This window comes from Danio rerio, chromosome 11, assembly GCF_052040795.2.
Source record: "Danio rerio strain M-AB ecotype USA chromosome 11, GRCz13ab, whole genome shotgun sequence".
Classification (NCBI taxonomy): Eukaryota; Metazoa; Chordata; class Actinopteri; order Cypriniformes; family Danionidae; genus Danio; species Danio rerio.
The window spans coordinates 27,155,656-27,174,392 of NC_141031.1; the positions used below are offsets into that span (position 1 = coordinate 27,155,656).

Sequence of the window (18,737 nt, forward strand, 5' to 3'; positions counted from 1 at the left end):
ATGATAAATTGTGCAATATACATACAGTAAGTACCAAAAACATTGAGGGCAATAAATAAAGATTATTGCTTTATCCTTTCACAAAAAAGAGTCTGCAGTAAATCATAGTTGTCATAAAGTAAAGAAAATCAAACCTCTATCATTATTTATTTACCCTATCATGTTTCAATTCAGTATTGCTTTTCTTCCTTCTGAAGGTATTTTCAGTGACTGTATAATGACAGTGGAGTCCAAAAGAAAAAATATCCTCTTTATATGCATTAAATCACTAAGATATTTAGTAAGATATCCTGTTTTGTGTGAATTGCATATGTATCATGTTCAACTTAACTCAGTTAACTTTCAATATCATTTTGTGTCTGAACAGTTGCATTAATTGCCAACAGTTTTTTATTCATCAAAAATATTTTGTGCAGATATTTAGCATCAGATATAATGTGTTATAGTGTGAGTCCTGTTCACACTAACAATAATCCACAAAACAATATCAGCACAGAATAACCATAATGTAAATCCTTTTCTGTATAATTTTCCTAGCTGATCAATGATAACAGCATTGACAGAAAATCTAAATCCCTTCTGCTTTAAATAACTCAAGCATTCCAATATATCCAGTGCTCAGCATAAATGAGTACACTCCATTTTGAAAATAAATATTTTTATCCATTTCTAAGTTAATAAAGATAATATATGTTGGTGCATTTAAACAAAACTGATTTATTAAACAGATATATTTATTAAAATAATATTTTAGTCACCAAACATATTTAGAAACATTATGTATTTAAGTCTAAGTAAAATATTGAAACACTATACAATAAGGTTTCATTAGTTAATATTGGTTAATGTATTTACTAATTTGAACTAAGTATGAACAATACTAGTGCAGCATTTATTAATCATAGTTCAACATTTACTAAAGTCTTATTAAAATCCAATTTCATGCCTGTTAACATAGTTAATGCACTGTGAGTAAACATGAACTAACAATGAACAACTGTATTTTCATTAACTAGTGTTAACTAACATAAACAAATACTGTAATAAATGTATTGTGTGTTGTTTGTTCATGTTTGTAAATGTAATTACTAACATTAACTAATACAACCTTATTGTAAAGCGTTAATATTTTTTGTTTTCTCTTGGTTTTTCCACTTTATAATTTTTTATGTAAAAAATTCCTAGAATAAACATTTTGGTGTAAACATTTTAAGATGCTGATTTAAAGTTTTTGTTCTGGATCTGGCTTCAGTACTAACCAACCTATTGTATAAGCACAAATATAATATTGCAAAGAATCTTAAAGAAAATATGAATAGCCAGCACTAATAGTAACAGTTTTTGACACCAGTAAGCTACAAGCATAAATTAGGCGTCATTGGAAAGAAGACACTCTGGGCTTTACTGTGGTAAAAGGAGAAGTTTCTTGCTCAAAAATATAAAAAGTTTAACATCATGAAGTCATGAGAAAAAAATGGTATTGTGTTCAATATTTGTTTTTCAATATACAAACACAGGAAATGTAATATCCTAGAAAAAATATACCTTGAAAGCCAAGTGTTTCATAAGTTTATATTTCAGATTTAGTGAAGATAGCATGCAAAATAAGATTTCGGGAAAAAAAGTTTTTGAGACTATATCAGTGTCCTTCTTTTCCTCATCGTCAGAGGCATTTTCTCAAAAATGACCTTCCCAAACTAAAAAATTAACAGTTGCTGAATAATTTGGTTTAGATTCACAGTTCATGTACGTACATATCTTTGGAAAGAAGACACTTTGAACTTTATTATCCATCATCTACAGTTTATAGTGCTCAAAATAAAAATAAATATAGATGAAAAAATATAAGATGCTTAAGTATTGGAAAAAAAAATTGCACCGAACTAAACATTTTATTATTTCATAAACAAATATATGAAATTAGTCCTGGAGCAATACAGAAAAGTAATAGGTCAAAAGATACGTATCTCCTGGGTATTTGTTTCGAATTTGATGGCAATGTCATGCAAAATGAAGTTTTTGGAATTATTTTTCTAAGACAATGTCTTTTGATTTTCTCCCTCCCCTTGTTTGTGGAGAAGCAGTCTGATGACCACACGTATACTGAAGGTTTCTAACAACTATTTTCGTCTTTTCACATACTACTTATTTTCTTAATTGCAAAAGATAGATTTGTGAAGGATGTACTCTTATATGCTGAACACTGTATGTCTTTTTTTATGTTGGTTTACATTTTAAAATGACAGTGTCAGTGCTAAATGAACCAGCACCAAATGTATTATGTTCATTTTTGCCCCAAACCACACAAACCAGAGAATTTACCTACAAGCATGAACACAACCTTAATCTTTGAAATGTAATAAAGTAAAAAGATTTTCATTTCCCAATAAGGACAAAGTATTTTTCATGATCTGTGGTTTCAAAGCAACATATTCATCATATTAAGAAGTTTAATTAATAACATTTCCTACGGGATAATTTTGGTGCATTAGGACTCTTGGTTCTTCTTAGTATTTTCTCTTGTTGTGAGTTTTTGAATGTAGTGTTTTTGAACTATAAGTTTGTATCTCTTCTTCTCAGTAGACAATTTCTGGCAGTATAAACAGTTGCCTTGGGTTTTGGAGGGCAAAACTCTCAGACTTGCACTTCACTTCTGTATCGCTCGACGCAGCTGAATTGACAGCCTTGTGCAGCTTGCTTTCAGTTCCACCCAAACACTCTCAATGAAATTTAACTTTTCCAAGCAGCTTTTCTGGCTTGTCTGGTCTCGCCAAGGGCACCATTTGAGTCAGGACTGCCACTGCTTCTTGTTACATTTGACTGAAGATACTCCAGCTATTCACTGCCTATGCAAATCATAAGTAAAATGTCTGGGCATAGAGAAGATTGTAGACTGGCAATTGACGCAATGAAAAAAGCAACAAGACTGCACAGATAACTTGTAAAACAGCGGATGCTAATGATATTACTGATACGTCAAGCACACAAACTGCAGTTCAATGAACCCAGCTTGCTCAGTGACTCATGAAATTGTCTTGGAGGTAATTGCACTCTCATCTTACTACAGTAGAGTGCTCAGCTATGATTATAACATTGCTGAGAAAATATGTATGTGTATACGTTTATATGTTGATTTATTGTAGTGCAAGCTAAAGAGATGCACAGCTGTCAATATGGGTTAAATGTTGGAGGAAGACCTAAGGATGTGTGATCCAGTCACTCAATACCTTGTTGACTTGTGTATTGAATGTTTTGTGCAAATTAATACGATCAATTTATTGACTGAAGTTGGCTGTGGACACCATGACAGTGATGTCTAGATTTAAGGCTTGTTAAAGACACTAAGTTTAAGCTGTGACAACAGCACCTTTAAATGACAGAATATTATCTTTTGTGTACAGAATACAGAAGTGATTCACAAACTCGCAATGTTTGATGGTAGAAAAATCTATTTGTGTGACATTTAATGTATGCTGAATGAAAGTTTTATTAAAAAACTAAAATGATAACTTACCCTCAGGTCTTTCAAGATATAAATGCATTTTTTCCTTCAGTAGAACATTAAAGGACATTTTTGGTCCTTTGTGAGTCATAACATTATTTTATCATTATCATTTAATTATTGGATGCTGCAATCCAAAATAAAACATAAGATCACATTCAGATGTGCAATTTCAATTGAAAATGTTCGAGGTTACTAAAGTAACCCTTCGTTCCCCGAGGAGGGGAACGGAAGCACTATAAGTGGATTGATGTTAAATCCACGTATGGGAGATTCGGTTCAGAAGCTACTCGTCTGAAAGAGTATTGAACGGGCCAATTAAGAATGAATTGGCAGCGCAAGCCTGCGCAGGTGTGCTGCAAAGGCAATTAACTGAGCATATAAGCACACCTGGCGCCAGCAGACGCTATCCTTTTTAAGCTGAAGAGACTTTTAACAGCTAAGGAACAGTCATTATGACGACGGAGTATAGTGCTTCCGTTCCCCTCCTCGGGGAACGAAGGGTTACTTTAGTAACCTCGAACGTTCCCCTTCGGGGGAAACTCCAGCACTATAAGTGGATTGATGTTAAATCCACGTATGGGAGCCCATTGAAAGCGCCATAATGACTGCACCTTACCAACACCCATCATGAGAGAGCAGTCAGGCAAGCGTGACGCACCCAGATCATGAGAGGCGCGGTCCTCCAACGTGCCCTTGGCCCTAACTTATCCTACTTCAAAAGTAGTTTTACGAAATAGGTATATATATATTTTTTTGTCGCTAGCGTCTAGATAACTCTAGGAATATACGACAGTACGTTGGGAAGCGTGCCATCCCAGTAGGGAGGACGCTGCGGCGACCATCCGCACCCAATAGGGAACAAAATGGAATTACATATGGACTAACCCTGAGAAGGGGGAGTGCGCATAAGAAGGTGGTTAGCGGATAGGGAAAGCACGGGTCCACCCAGAGGGGGGAACTTAACCGTGGCGGAAAAGCATATGGGGATCACCAGCGGGGATCGGCCATAGCAGGCACCTATACCCAAAACGCGGGCTGACCAGCGGGCAGACCTACAACGTAGTGGGCCAGCAAGTGACTTCTCCGCTGAGTCAGTGCTGGGGGCCTCGGAGGAATCTGCAGGGCTCACCAAATGGGGAACTTTACTGACAGACAGAAGGTTGCACATATCTCCGTGTTAGGAAAAAAAAAGGCACCGCAAGCGTGTTACAACACCTACCGAGTTGTTTCCTCAATCACCAAAGGTCCCTAACACCCTTGAGGAAACCGGTTCCACTCGCAGATTATAAAACCTTGCAAATGTGTTGGGTGTCGCCCAGCCCGCAGCTCTACAAATGTCTGTTAAAGAAGCGCCGTGCGCACACGCCCAAGAGGATGCAACGCTCCGAGTGGAGTGCGCACGCACTCCCGGGGGGCGCGGCTGACCTCTGCTCAAATAAGCACATGTAATGGCCTCCACAATACAGTGGGATAACGTTGTTTAGACACGGCATTTCCCTGCTGCCGTCCGCCATAACAGACAAAGAGCTGCTCAGAAGATCTAAAGTTCTGAGTACGGTCCACATAAATGCGCAGTGCGCGAACTGGACAAGTAAGGACAGGGCTGGGTCTGCCTCCTCCGGGGGCAGCGCTTGCAGGGTTACTACCTGATATCTAAAGGGAGTGGTAGGAACTTTGGGCACATAACCCGGGCGGGGTCTCAGGATAACGTGAGAAATTCTGGCCCGAATTCCAGGCACGAGTCACTGACCGAAATTGCCTCCAGGTCCTCGACCCTCTTAATGGAAGCCAACGCGACCAGCAGAGCTGTCTTCAGGGACAGAAATCTTAAAGATACTGTATCGAGTGGCTCGAAGGGATCAAATCGCAGGCTCGTGAGAACGAGGGCGAGAGAGGGGGGCGAGTTGGATTAATTCGCCTAGCGCCTCTGAGGAACCGGATGATGAGGTTATGCTTTCCCACGGTGCCGCCAGCCACCGCGTCATGGTGAGCGGAGATGGCGGCAACGTAACCTTGAGAGTGGAGGGCGACAGCCTACTGTCCAGCTTCTCTTGAAGGAAAGAGAACACAACACTGATCTGGCAAGATCGGGGGTCTTCTCTGCGAGAGACACACCATTCAGTGAATAGACTCCACTTCAGGGCGTAGGCGCGCCTCGTGGAGGGGGCTCTAGCCTGAGTGATGGTATCAACCACCGCAGGCGGCAGGTTACCTAAGTCTTCCTTGCGTCTATGGACCACATGTGGAAGTTCCAGAGATCAGGGTGAGGGTGCCAGACGGTGCCTTGTCCCTGAGAAAGTAGGTCCTCTCTCAAAGGGATCTGCCATGGGAGGGCCGTCGCGAGGAGGGAGAGCTCTGATCACCAGGTCCGGTTGGGCCAGAGGGGCGCAATTAACAGAACCTGTTCCTCGTCCTCCCTGACCTTGCACATTAACTGCGCGATCAGGCTCACTGGGGGAAACGCATACTTGCGTATGCCCCGAGGCCAGCTGTGGGCCAGTGCATCCGTGCAGAGAGAGCCCTCGGTCAGGGAGTAAAACAACTGGCAATGAGCGTTCTCGGGGGAAGCAAACAGATCGATCTGGGCCTCCCCGAATTGCGCCCATATCAGCTGGACAGACTCGGGGTGGAGTCTCCATTCCCCAGAGTGAATCTGCTGCCGTGAGAGCACATAGGCTGCACGGTTGAGCATACCTGGGATGTGAATGGCGCGCAGCGACTTCAGCCACGGGTGACTCCAGAGGAGCAGACGGCGGGCGAGCTGAGACATGCGGCGAGAGCGCATACCCCCCATGCGGTTGATATACGCCGCCGCTGCCTTACTGTCCGTCCTGACCAGCACGTGTTGCTGCTCCAGCACCGGAAAAAAACGGCGGAGAGCAAGGAACACTGCCAACAGCTCTAGGCGATTGATATGTCAATGCAGCTGGGCACCTACCCACAGGCCCGCAGCAGCATGCCCGCGACACTTGGCTCCCCAGCCTCTGCTGGAAGCATCTGTCGAAACAACAACATGACTGGACGCCTGTCCCAGAGGCACACCGGCCTGCAGGAATGAGGGGTCGTTCCAGGGGCTGAGGGTGCCGCGACACAGCGCAGTAACAGAGACTCGGTGTGTGCCCGCATGCCATGAACAAGAACTCGGTCTTGAAGCCAGTGCTGAAGTGGTCTCATATGGAGCAATCCGAGCGGCGTGACAGCCGCAGTGGAAGCCATATGCCCCAGGAGCCTCTGAAAATATTTCAGTGGGACCACTAACTTGCTGTCGAGCTCCCTCAGACAGTTCAGCAGCAGGCGAGCGCGCTCTCCGGAGAGGCGCGCTACCATGGTGACCGAGTCCAGCTCCATTCCGAGAAAAGAGATCCTCTGCACCGGGGCGAGTTTGCTCTTTTCCCAGTTGACCTGCAACCCCAATCGGCGAAGATGCCGGAGCACCTCGTCTCTGTGCGCAGTCAATTACTCCCGAGAGTGGGCTAAAATCAGCCAATCGTCAAGACAATTGAGTACGCGGATGCCCGCGAGCCGAAGGGGCGCTAGGGCACCCTCTGCGAGTTTGGTGAAGACCCGCGGAGACAGAGAGAGCCCGAAGGGTAGGACCTTGTACTGCCATGCTTGACCTCCGAACGCAAACCGCAGAAACTGATGGTGGCGTGGAAGAATGGAGACATGAAAATACGCGTCCTTCAGGTCTATGGCTGCAAACCAATCCTGAGGGCGGATGCATCATTCTGAACGACAGCTTGTGAAGGCAGCGATTCAAAACGCGCAGATCTAGGATTGGCCGTGACCCACCGCTCTTTTTGGGTACGATGAAGTACGGGCTGTAAAACCCGCTCTCCATCTCGGCTGGAGGTACCGGCTCGATTGCACCCTTCGCCAGGAGGGCAGCAATCTCCTCTCGCAAGACAGGGGCGGACAGGGGATTAACCCTGGTGAATACACGCCCGTGAACTTGGGACGCCGTTCGAAAACTGCAGTTCGTAGCCAAGTCTGATCACGCGTATGAGCCACCGCGAGGGGCTGGCCTGCGCTAACCAGGCAGGCAGAGCCCTCGCTAATGACGTCATCGCAGCAATCGTTGACGTACCCGCGGAGGGGCAGTGCGGTGCGGGTGTGCTAACCCGGGGAGCGTGAGGGTCCCAGAGAAGAGCTGGAGGAGACCGATTTGCTCTGGCTCCGCACCCTGACTCCGGAGGGGGGGCTTGGGGGCTGGGAGAAGGGAGACGAGAGGCGGCGCGTCCCAGGCTGGCAGGGCCTGCAGTGCCCGTGAGCCACTGGCGGAGTGCACCGAACCTACGAGCTAGAGAGCTGAGCTCAAACTGGCAGATTTCGGGCTGTCACCTCCGGGGAAGTGGAAAAGTGCCCTTTCATTTCATGGCAGTAAAAGGTGCCGTTGGAAATGGCGCCCCGCCCTCCAGCAGGGAAAGAGCAAGTTCCCTCCTCTCCAGATGACCTGTCCCAGGGACGCTTCGCGGTCCGTTGCCGGACTTAGCGGCGTTCTGGGCAGGGGGAGTTGCCTGCTTCCGAGGTGCTCGACGCGCTCGCTTCGCCAGGGGCGAGTGCGGGGGCGGTGCAGCTCTCGTAGGCAGGCGCCTTCGGCGAGGAGCAGGTATGGATGGCATGGGCTTACGGGGCCGCCGATTAGACATCACCCATCGGACTGCTCTCTCACTGCCTCGAATTCCTGGGTGAATTCGCAGACTGTGTCGCCGACCAGCTTGGGATATGGGCAAGAAATATTTAATGAAGGAATAATGAGTCAAGAAAGCGGACTTTGTCAACTTCGCGCATATCAACTAAGTTTTGTTAGAGGTGGGGCTCCTGGACCACTAGTGTGGACATCGTCCTCCCCAAAGCACAAGCAGCGGACTTAGAAGTCCGAAGAGCTTAGTCAGCTGCGGTGCGAAGCTCATAAGCCTGGGTTGGACCCACCCTCGTGCAGCTCGGCCAGCGCCTGCGCTTGGTAGCGCTGGTCGGTGGCTATCGCATGCAAGGCGGATGCAGCCTGGTCTGTAGCTTTGTAAGCTCTAGCTCCGAGGGAGCCGAAAACTCACAGGAAGAAGGGAACGCCCCTCTAGTCAGTCCGGCCACGGAGCTGGGGGATAAACCATCTCCAACCCACGGCCGAAGCAGCCCGGGAAAGCACGGCTAACACGTCCGTTTCAGTATCCGTTTTGACAGCGCTCACCTGCCCGAAGGGGGCGAGCGGGTCCGGATCATCGTCGGACAATGAAAGCCCACCCTCCGATGCCGCGGAGGACATCTGATCTCCGGTGTCAGCGAGCGTGAGAGCTACCATCTGATTAGACGGATCACTCCCAGCGCCCGAAGCTTGGATGGAGCGCTTGGAGAAGCGAGAGGTCCGCGAGCCCTTAGGCGGCAGATTTTCTTTCGCTGGAACCCTCAGATCTGCCCGAGCGCCCGCTGCACAACAGGGGGCGACCAGGGTGGCTCGCTCTCTCACGAAAGTTAGCCGCGATCTCAACTGCGCGACGGTCATGGCATCGTAGTGACGACATGAACCGCCCCCGAGCACCACATTAACATGCTGGACCCCCAAACATGTAATGCAGTGATCGTGCCCATCATCCGGAGCCAGGAAACCCCCGCAACCAGAAACGCACAGTCGGAGCGCCGTCCTGAAAAGGACGTGCTGCACGACTGTGTTGCTCTTTTAGGATGCTTTGCAACAATACGCACCGCTCTGGAGGACCGGACCCAAAGGGACGCCAGGCAAGGGAGAAACCCAGCTCGACCATCTGCCGCTGCGTGGACTCGCTCTGGACCGGGAGACACTCGTTCGCTCGAAGTGGCTGTAGACAGCAGGAGGAACCCTCATGAAGCTCGATCAGAAAAGTCTCTGAAGCTAAAAGGATAGCGTCTGCTGGCGCCAGGTGTGCTTATATGCTATGTTAATTGCATATGCAGCACACCTGCGCAGGCTTGCGCTGCCAATTCATTCTTAATTGGCCCGTTCAATACTCTTTCAGACGAGTAGCTTCTGAACCGAATCTCCCATACGTGGATTTAACATCAATCCACTTATAGTGCTGGAGTTCCCCCCGAAGGGGAACTAAAATGCACAGCAAAATTTCAGTTTTGGGTGAACTACTGTATCATTTCTGTCAATCAATCGATCGATCAATCAATCAATCAATCCAACCCAGGCTCATTATAGATACGTACCCCTGTATAAATTTCTGGAGAATGCAAAATATGTCTTAGGAGCTATGTTTTTTTTGCAGATTTTGCAAACTGTGTACGCTTTTTGAGATCTCAAATTTCCGTTTACACCTGCTCTTCTGAATCCACCAGAAATCCACCAGAGGCTGCTGTCGACTGACTGACAGACCGACCGACCAATTACCCCACTGACTCCCTTTACTAAACCCAACCGATAGTGTTTCAAAAGCAATTCAGTAAAAGAAAAGCCACATTTTCATATCTTACCACGTTCTCCCCGTTATTTACATGTTTATTTAATTTTTTGTCTTTTGTTTTACCTGCTTTCTGGAACCATTTTTGCCAGAGTTGAACCCCATTGTGGGGGGCAACTCTGCTCTGCATCTTAAGTCTGTCGACAAATGCGACGAGCCACTAGGCAAACTGATAACAGCGTAAAAGCCATTCACATGGAGTTAAGCGGTCAGCTGGTAGTGCTCAAAGGAAGCCGTCGGCGACGTCATACCGCCATGTAGCGTTTGTTTGAAAGACAAAAAGCAGCCATACGTATCTCTGGCAACATAATTCATGCTCTTCAGAAATGTATACTGGGGTACATATTCACAATGAGCCTGTGTTGTCTTGCAACAATCAATCACTTTCCTTTGGCTTAATCCTTGATTTATCAGGAGTGGCAACAGCGGAATGAACTGACAATTACTCTGGCATATGTTTTATGCGGCGGATGCCCTTCCAGCCTTAAACCATCACTGAGAGTACACAAACTCATGAAAACACAGACACACTTTCCCATTCACACATAAACTACCTGACAAAAGTCTTGTCGTCGATCACAGTTGTAAGAGCAACAAATTATAACTTGACTTCTAGTTGATCATTTGGATAAGTGGCAGAAGGTAGATTTTTCTGTTAAATAATTTGTTGAACTGCATCCCAATCATCACAAACACTGCAGAATAACTATTTTAAGTTACATGGACCCAAGATTCTGACAGAAATCAGTCAAGTTTGGTGATGGAAAAATCATAGTTTGGGGTAACATTCATTATGGGGACATGCGAGAGATCTAAGGTATCCAGACATTTGAGCTGCTGATTACATTACGAACCACAGGAGAGGGCAAATCTTTCAGCAAGATGTTTTTTCTCATTCTTCAGCCCACATATCAAAGTTCCTGAAAGCAACAAAGATCAAGGTGCTCCAGGATTGGCCAGCCCAGTAACCAGACATGAACTTTATTGAGCATGTTTGGTGTAAGATAAGAGGAGGCATTGAAGATGAATTCAAAGAATCTTGATGAACTCTGGGAGTCCTGCAAGAATGTATTCTTTATCATTCCAGATGACTTTATTAATAAGTTTTTTGAGTCATTGCAGAGATGTATGGATGTAGTCCTCCTAGCTCATGGGAGTCATACACAATATTAATTCTATTCCTGCCGCACCACGACTTTATATTATAAACTGTACATTGTTTCTGTTAAGTGCCAAAACTTTTGTATTTTGTAATAAGCGTAATCTAAAGGTCTTGGCCTATCATTTAAGCCATTTCTGATATCAAATGATCAAACAGAAGTCAATTTATTATTTGTTGTTCCTAAAACTTGCATAGGTGGCAAGACTTTTATTAGGTAGTGTATATACTATGGCGAATATATACTCACGCACTGATAGACTTTGGTCTGTTGGTAAAACCGGAGCACCAGGAGGAAACCCACACAAAGCTGTGGAGAACATCCAAACACCTCACAAAAATACGACCTGACCCGAACCAGTGACCTTCTTGCTGTCCAATCAATCAATCAATCAATCAGTCAACTGCTTTTGATAGTTATAATTAGGAGTATAGATCACCCCTACATGTGTTCATCATTTAATTCCATTCAAGTCATTTATAAATTAACATTATTTGTAACCATGGTAACTTTTTTGTAAGTACACCATTATGTAGTAGATTTGATACATGTTTGTTTGACTCTGCAGGAGAGTGTGGATCTCGGAGAGATAATGTTCTCTCTGTGCTACTTGCCGACTGCAGGGAGACTCACACTTACAGTCATCAAATGTAGGAACCTCAAAGCTATGGATATTACTGGTTATTCAGGTATGCAGCTGTCCTCCTGTGCATCTTCATTTTCTCACATCTGTCGGCTTGCTTCCCTCTTCCTGTTTTACACTTGGACAGCCACATTTATCATTGTCAGAAAGTCAGACATATTAGGATCATGGGAAGACAAGGGGAAGATGTGTTGAGAAAAGTGTGTCACACCTTCCTGCTCTCTTGACAGATCCGTACGTGAAGGTTTCGCTGATTTGTGATGGGAGACGCTTGAAAAAGAAGAAAACGTCCATAAAAAAGAACACGCTGAATCCAACATACAATGAGGCGATCATCTTTGACATTCCCCCGGAGAATATGGATCAAGTCAGCTTACACATATCGGTTATGGACTACGATCTGTAAGTGCTATTTGAGTGTTTCTTTGTACAAACATCGGTAACACTTTACTTTAAGGTGCAGTAGATGATTGTCTTCAGAAACATGTATTGTTGTGCTAGTTTTAAAAGTCTCTTCACAATCCAATAGTGATGATTAAAGTAAATGATCTAAATGTGTTTATATGTATTTTATTCTTGGTAAGGCATAAAACTAAAAAATGTTCATCCAATTAAATATTGTCGGGCCAACATCTCCCATAATTCCGATAAGTAGCCCAAACTGTCTGGCAACAAATGTAGATTTGGACTGCTCATCTCTGTTCATGTATATCCACCATTAGCGTGTGCACAGCTGCATACGCGCCGCGCGTTCATGACACGTGCACTCGAGGCACTCACAGTCACAGTAAAATCAAATGCTGAATTTAAAATTTTTAAAATCCTGAATCTTTATTGCAGTTACTTTTGCACGACGGAGGAAGGACGATACCGTGGCTGAAGTGTTTCAGTTAGACATCAGTAAATAACGTTATTCCGCCTGTTATTATAAGTTGCTTTTATATTCACATTGGGTCATTTTTGAACAATGACAGCCTCCCTATACTGTTTACCATGCTACTCTGAATATTCGCTCTGAAATAGCATGTGAGTAATAAGTGAAATTCGTGCACGACGCCAGACAAACACTAACTACATTTCTAACTGGCGAATGACATGAACTAGAGTGCTGTCTGCTGTCATGTCGTGGTGTGCGCGCTCGCAATTTCAAAAGGCGTGGCTTTGAAACACAGTCCCTCCCCACCGTCTAAAGATAATATACCAAGCAGTTAGCATTTTGGCAGATCACCTACTGCACCTTTAAAGGAGGTGGTCGTAAGACTGACTCTTTTATAGTCATGAAATAACAGGTCATGAATGTAAATGAGGTATGTCTATAACAACTCTTGTTAACTGTCATTAGCTCAGTTATGTCATTTAAAATACAAAGATGACATTGTTTGAGATGTTTTTGGTATTACAAATACATAACTTAAATACATAAACAAATACATCACATCCAGTTGCCAGTGGTTTTCAGATTGCCCAAGCTAACAACCATACGCACTCAAAAGGAACAAGATCACGACACCAACCTCATCAATGGGCAATCTACACGTTATCATTCTCGGATCAATGCTTCGTTGGATCGCTCTGGTCTTCTGAATAATCCACATCTTGGTCTTGATGGCGAATCTCCTCCAGAAATGATAGCGACTCTTTGTTTACAAGTTTGTGGCCATTTAAGTAATTGCTGTCATGTGACAGGAAGGACTGTACCTCACGTTCATTTTATACAAATTACAAAACCAGAAAACTTTTGATTTCAAATGCACTTGGTTCATTTTAAAATACAGATATCAAGCTTTATTTAGATAGATTTCTTATGTCAGTGAAGCAAGTATTCACTGAAATTCCAGTTCATTTGTTGACCACCAAACAGTCATAAAAGCATACATCTGGTCTGAGCTTTTCCCTGGAGAAACATCAGTCTATAGTGATTGGCTCCTGTATTAGGGGGCGGGGTTTCATTAACCATATTGACCATTACACTTTTCCCCACTCAAAACTGTGACATGTCTTGTGTATTCTAGTCTTTGGTTCCACACAAGTGTTTTGTTTCGGGACATCGTAAGGGAATTAAGTTAGCTTATTAGTTTTTTTGCAAATTTAAGTGGTTTGAACATAAAACAATTAAGTTGTCCCAAAAAATTTGAAGTATTGTTTTTCACATTATTTTATATAAGTTTTTTGACCAGACACAAACATCATTTTTTCGAGTGTAATACATCTGCTGGGTTGTTGTTATCATGGCCTACCCTATTATGACTTATTCTTGCCAGTTGTGTTTGCTTCACACCCATTCATAAAGTTTCTCACATAGCATTGTGGCATAGTACAGAGTCAATTGGACAACCCAAGCTCATTCTGGAAACGTAGCCCCGCGGACGTTTCTGGAGACCGCGATTTACGTGGCAGGAGGTACGTAAAGGCCGCGTTTGGTTTTTTTCGAGCGAATGCTGCGGGGCGGTTTGGCGCCGCTCCGCCCCTCCTCTTCGTGCTCGCCGGCCGACGGCTCGCCTCCGAGTGGAGGGCTTTCCCGACGCAATCAGTTTGTCCGCCTAGCTCACAGCGTTGCGTCGGCGGAGCGGAGGCCCCAGAGGAGAAGGACGAGCCGGAGCCGGCCACGGTGGACGACGACCGGGATCGAGTCCGGGGAACGGCGGAACGGAACGGAACGGGGAACTTCCCATGCGACTCTTTATCGATCGCTCTGTGCAACAAACTAAGTGTTATTTACAACTATATTACCTGTTATTCACAGCCTATGTAGGTTCTGTTCACTATAGTTCACTAAAGCAGGCATCATTGGCGGATATTCTCTCGGTAGTAAACAAACAGTGCGTCAGCTCACGTGTCATTTCGCAGCTGCAAATACATCATTACAATAAAACGAAAATAACATTTTTGGATGAATTATCCTGTATAAATATAGCATGTGACACTTTTAACTCATTTTGGAGGTGTCCATGCTGCTGAACAGAGGCTATATAAAACTTGTGTGTCTGTCTTTACTCTTTTCTTCTGTCTTTGGCTGAATCGTAGAAAAGCTGAATTAAGTTTGTGTGTAGGGTCGAATCGAGATTTATCGTGCAGCCCAACAATATAGCATGGAATTATGTGATATTTGGCTCAGCCTTTGTCTTGACACTTGACACTACCAAGACAATTTTAAAATATTGGTCATAACTATAATTGACTTGAGGCTATCATACAGGGTGGTCCATTTATATGGAATACAATGGGAATGGTTGGTGAGATTACCTTCCTGTTTGTGGCACATTAGTATATGTGAGGGGGCAAACTTTTCAAGATAGGTGGTGACCATGGTGGCCGTTTTGAAGTCGGCCTTTAAGAACTTTATTCTTTCATGAGGTGTTATGTACAAGTTTCTGACCTCTTACTGTATAAAATGTGTTCTTATAAGCCTGTGCCGGCATTTCTCCTACGGTGTTGCTATCAGTGTGTGAAGAGTGGGATAAGAGGGTTACATTGACAATCCAACACAATGGGCAGCACATTGAACACATTTTATAGGTTGACAGAAACTTGTAAATAACTTATGAAAGAATAAAGTTATCTTAAAACCAAGCACACCATTGTTTTTCTGCTGAAATTCTTAATAGATTTAATGTGTCAAAGGACCCTCTTCCTATTGAAAAAACAAAAGTTGGATCCAAGATGGCCGACTTAAAAATAGCTAAAGTTTGCCCCCTCACATATACTAATGTGCCACAAACAGGATGTTAATATCACCAACCATTCCCATTTTGTTATGGTGTATCCATATAAATGGCCCACCCTGTATTCATGAATGTTCATGTTAAAAACTTTATGACAGCATCATTAATATTTAATGACTTATAAGATTTTAATGACTAACTAAATTACCAATGTAGTTGATGTCAAGAAAAGTGTTAATGATGTTGCTATAAAATTCATAAAATGGTATTATGGCAGTCATGTTTATGACAGTTTTATGACAATTTATGTTGTCTTGATTATGTCAAGTTGTTGTGACAAAAACATCTCAAACATTGTCACCTTTACATTTAAAATGGCATTACTGAGCTAATGACAGTTGTTGCATAAAATCTCATGTCATGTTTTGATTATAAAGGTTCCATTACTGTCTTATGACCACCCAAATATATTGCTGTCAGTCTGCTTCACAAATCTATTCCTCATTCTCCCGGTGTGTAGAGTGGGACATAATGAGATCATTGGAGTCTGTCGTGTAGGGATCCATGCCGAGGGGCTTGGAAGAGACCACTGGAATGAGATGCTGGCTTACCCTCGAAAACCCATCGCTCACTGGCACCCACTTGTAGAGCCCAAGAAGTCTGAGAAGGAGGTGACTGTTTATCCTTAAAACTTTTCTCAGTGGAAAAGTACATTTTGAAGAAAAGTTTCTCTGTTTTCCTTCTCTCTTTCAGTGGAAGGCTCGCACCGCAAGCTTTGACAGTCAAGGCTCTTGTCCATCTCCCAGACTCCCTTCAAGTCCATAAAAAGAGACGGCCTTTCTCTTCGACTTCAAGCCAAGTATCTCCAATGTATCTGGAGAGATTCGAGAAAAGTCCTTAAACGACATGTGACACAACTTATGTCTGTGTGGACATGCAGCGGAAAGCAGAGTGCATCCTAGCCAAGTTTTAGCTTATGTTGTGCTTGGATTGAAATGTCACTTTCCTACATTGGGTAGATCTACAAGCCACAACTCAATGAGGTTGAAGAATACACTTTAAGATGAATTAAAGCACCATAAAAGGGTGTATTTTCTGATGAATCTTGTAAAACTGATAGATGTAAATTATATTTTATCTGACATTCTAATAGTATGAAGATATAGTTTATTATATATTTAGCCATTTCTTCCTTCCTGTTCATTTGTCTTGTGTTTAAAGATTTGTATGACTGGAAAGATATATGAAATCCTCTGTGATATATTAGCCAAATTGTATGTTGTTTACATGCTGATCAGAGTAATTCCATTGATCTTCCTTTCGTTTGTGAAGTAGTGAATCTGTTCTGCCACCAAAAACACCAATGCCAAGAATCGTTTGTATTCTGTCTACAAATATCTCATCATCCGTGTAAATTGTAGAGGTTTTGTTTGTATTTAATCATTAAAGTTGCTGTTTTGAGTGTTCTAAATATTTTTCCATTGTTTTCCATTATTAAGTTCACCTCACAGATGTATCCTCCATTATCCATAATGTGTGGTTAAAATCATCATAATTTCTCAACGCAGTAATTGTAGCTTCCAAAGTATAAAAAAAACATAACGAATAATCAAGGTTGCAAATAATCCTTGGCTTTCTAAAATGACTTGAAATTATGTCTGTGTAAATTAGAAGCACTGTTTTACAAAGACTGGTTTTGTATTTTACATCAAATGTGAAAAATGTTCATTGTTCTGTATTTTTCCTGTTACCTTTGATGTGTTTTCTCTTTAGATAACATGATGTATTTTGTTGGCTGGCCTGGCTGGTACTCATTGTAATAGTCACCGGCGTTTCTGTATATGAAATGCCTGATTCAGAGCCACTTGCACCTTTTATATTGAGAATTTGTATTTGTATTGTACATTTGCTGTTTCAGAACATCCCCTTGTACTTCAAAGGTGTGATTAAAGTTTTTGCTTCTATTGGTTGATTTGTTCTTCTTTCATTACTTGTTTGGCTAAATGTTAGAAATAGCTGCATGATTAGGGCCAGTTAATATGTGTTTCTGCACTGTAAAAAAAAATGTAAGACACAAGGGAGTGGAATTTAAAAAGCCTTTTAGGTTTCAAGATGAGTTATTTTAATAACTTGTTTTAATTAAGCTTCACGTTTTTCGGGTGCTGTACTGCATTTTGCGAAGGAAACTGTAAAAGTTGTAAGTGTATTACATTGTGCTGCTTTACTTTTATTGCTCTAGGCCTGTACACATGAAATAGACAAACAATGTGTTCTGACATACTGAAGCACTCCAGTTATAAAACCCGGCTTCAAAAATATGCTTTTCCTCACTTGTTTCATTTGTCTACCCTTCATCTTAAAGGGATAAACAAAAAATAAAAATGTAAGCTAGTACTCTAAAAATTTATATTTATCCTAATGTGGTTCCAAACATTCACAAATTTGTTTTGTGTGTGTGTGTGTGTGTGTGTGTGTGTGTGTGTGTGTGTGTGTGTGTGTGTGTGTGTGTGTGTGTGTGTGTGTGTGTGTGTGTGTGCATGTGTGTGTGTATAACAAAAGAAGATATTTTAAAAAATGGAAACATTGACATTTATAGTATATATAGGATACCCTCGTTTTGTCAGGAACATTCATGTTTTGGTCGCTGCATGTTATGTTATCTGAAGCTGTCCACTAAAATGTTTCCGTTTTAAACACACACTTAAACGACAGCCACTTGAAAAGGCCTAACAAGTCGTTAATTATGAACTGATTATTTTCATACAACAGTTCTGTCTGGCTCTTGAATTTGATTGGCTAATAGCCATGGGATATTCTGCAAATAACAGGACTCACCCTTTATCCTATTACTCCATCCACATACAGTGACAAGCAGAGTTTGACAAATATTGCTGCTGTTGGACAACATGTATTTTTGAGGCTTTTGGGTGAGAATGTAGTTGTTTAGATAGCAACTATGAAGTTTATTTATGAGGATAGTGGCTATTTTAAAATATTTATCATTTCGGAGCATCGGATTCAGTGTATTGGCCACCATCAGCCTGTCTGAGAAGACCAAAGAAAGTGACGGTTGACGTTCCGCCACAAGATGGCGACAGAGACCGCATAATAAGACCTTAAACGGAGGAAAAAATCAACGTTTTCTCAACATGTTTCAAACTATAGCTAAACAAATAATTAAAAATCAGGTAAGTGTCATTCTAAGTTGATGCCTCTCTTTTAATTTTGTAGTGCTGCATTTATACCACAAAAACTGGTAGTGTTTGCTTTGCTTTGGCTTTTTTGGGGGGTTAATTATTGTGATAACCCGATTGCAATAGAAAAATACTG

General features: G+C 42.8%; 1 protein-coding gene across 2 annotated transcripts in view; it reads left to right on the forward strand.

The window, feature by feature from the left end:
- Window positions 1-17,371, forward strand: part of syt6b (synaptotagmin VIb) — an 89,285-nt gene extending 71,914 nt beyond the window's left edge. For both annotated transcript variants that reach the window (XM_087273601.1, XM_087273602.1), the window contains exons 4-7: window positions 11,671-11,791; window positions 11,976-12,147; window positions 15,928-16,078; window positions 16,161-17,371. In XM_087273601.1, the coding sequence (XP_087129727.1) occupies window positions 11,671-11,791; window positions 11,976-12,147; window positions 15,928-16,078; window positions 16,161-16,232 (516 nt within the window). In that variant the 3' untranslated portion in view covers window positions 16,233-17,371. The remainder of the gene's footprint in view (window positions 1-11,670; window positions 11,792-11,975; window positions 12,148-15,927; window positions 16,079-16,160) is intronic.
- Window positions 17,372-18,737: the final 1,366 nt, after the last annotated feature.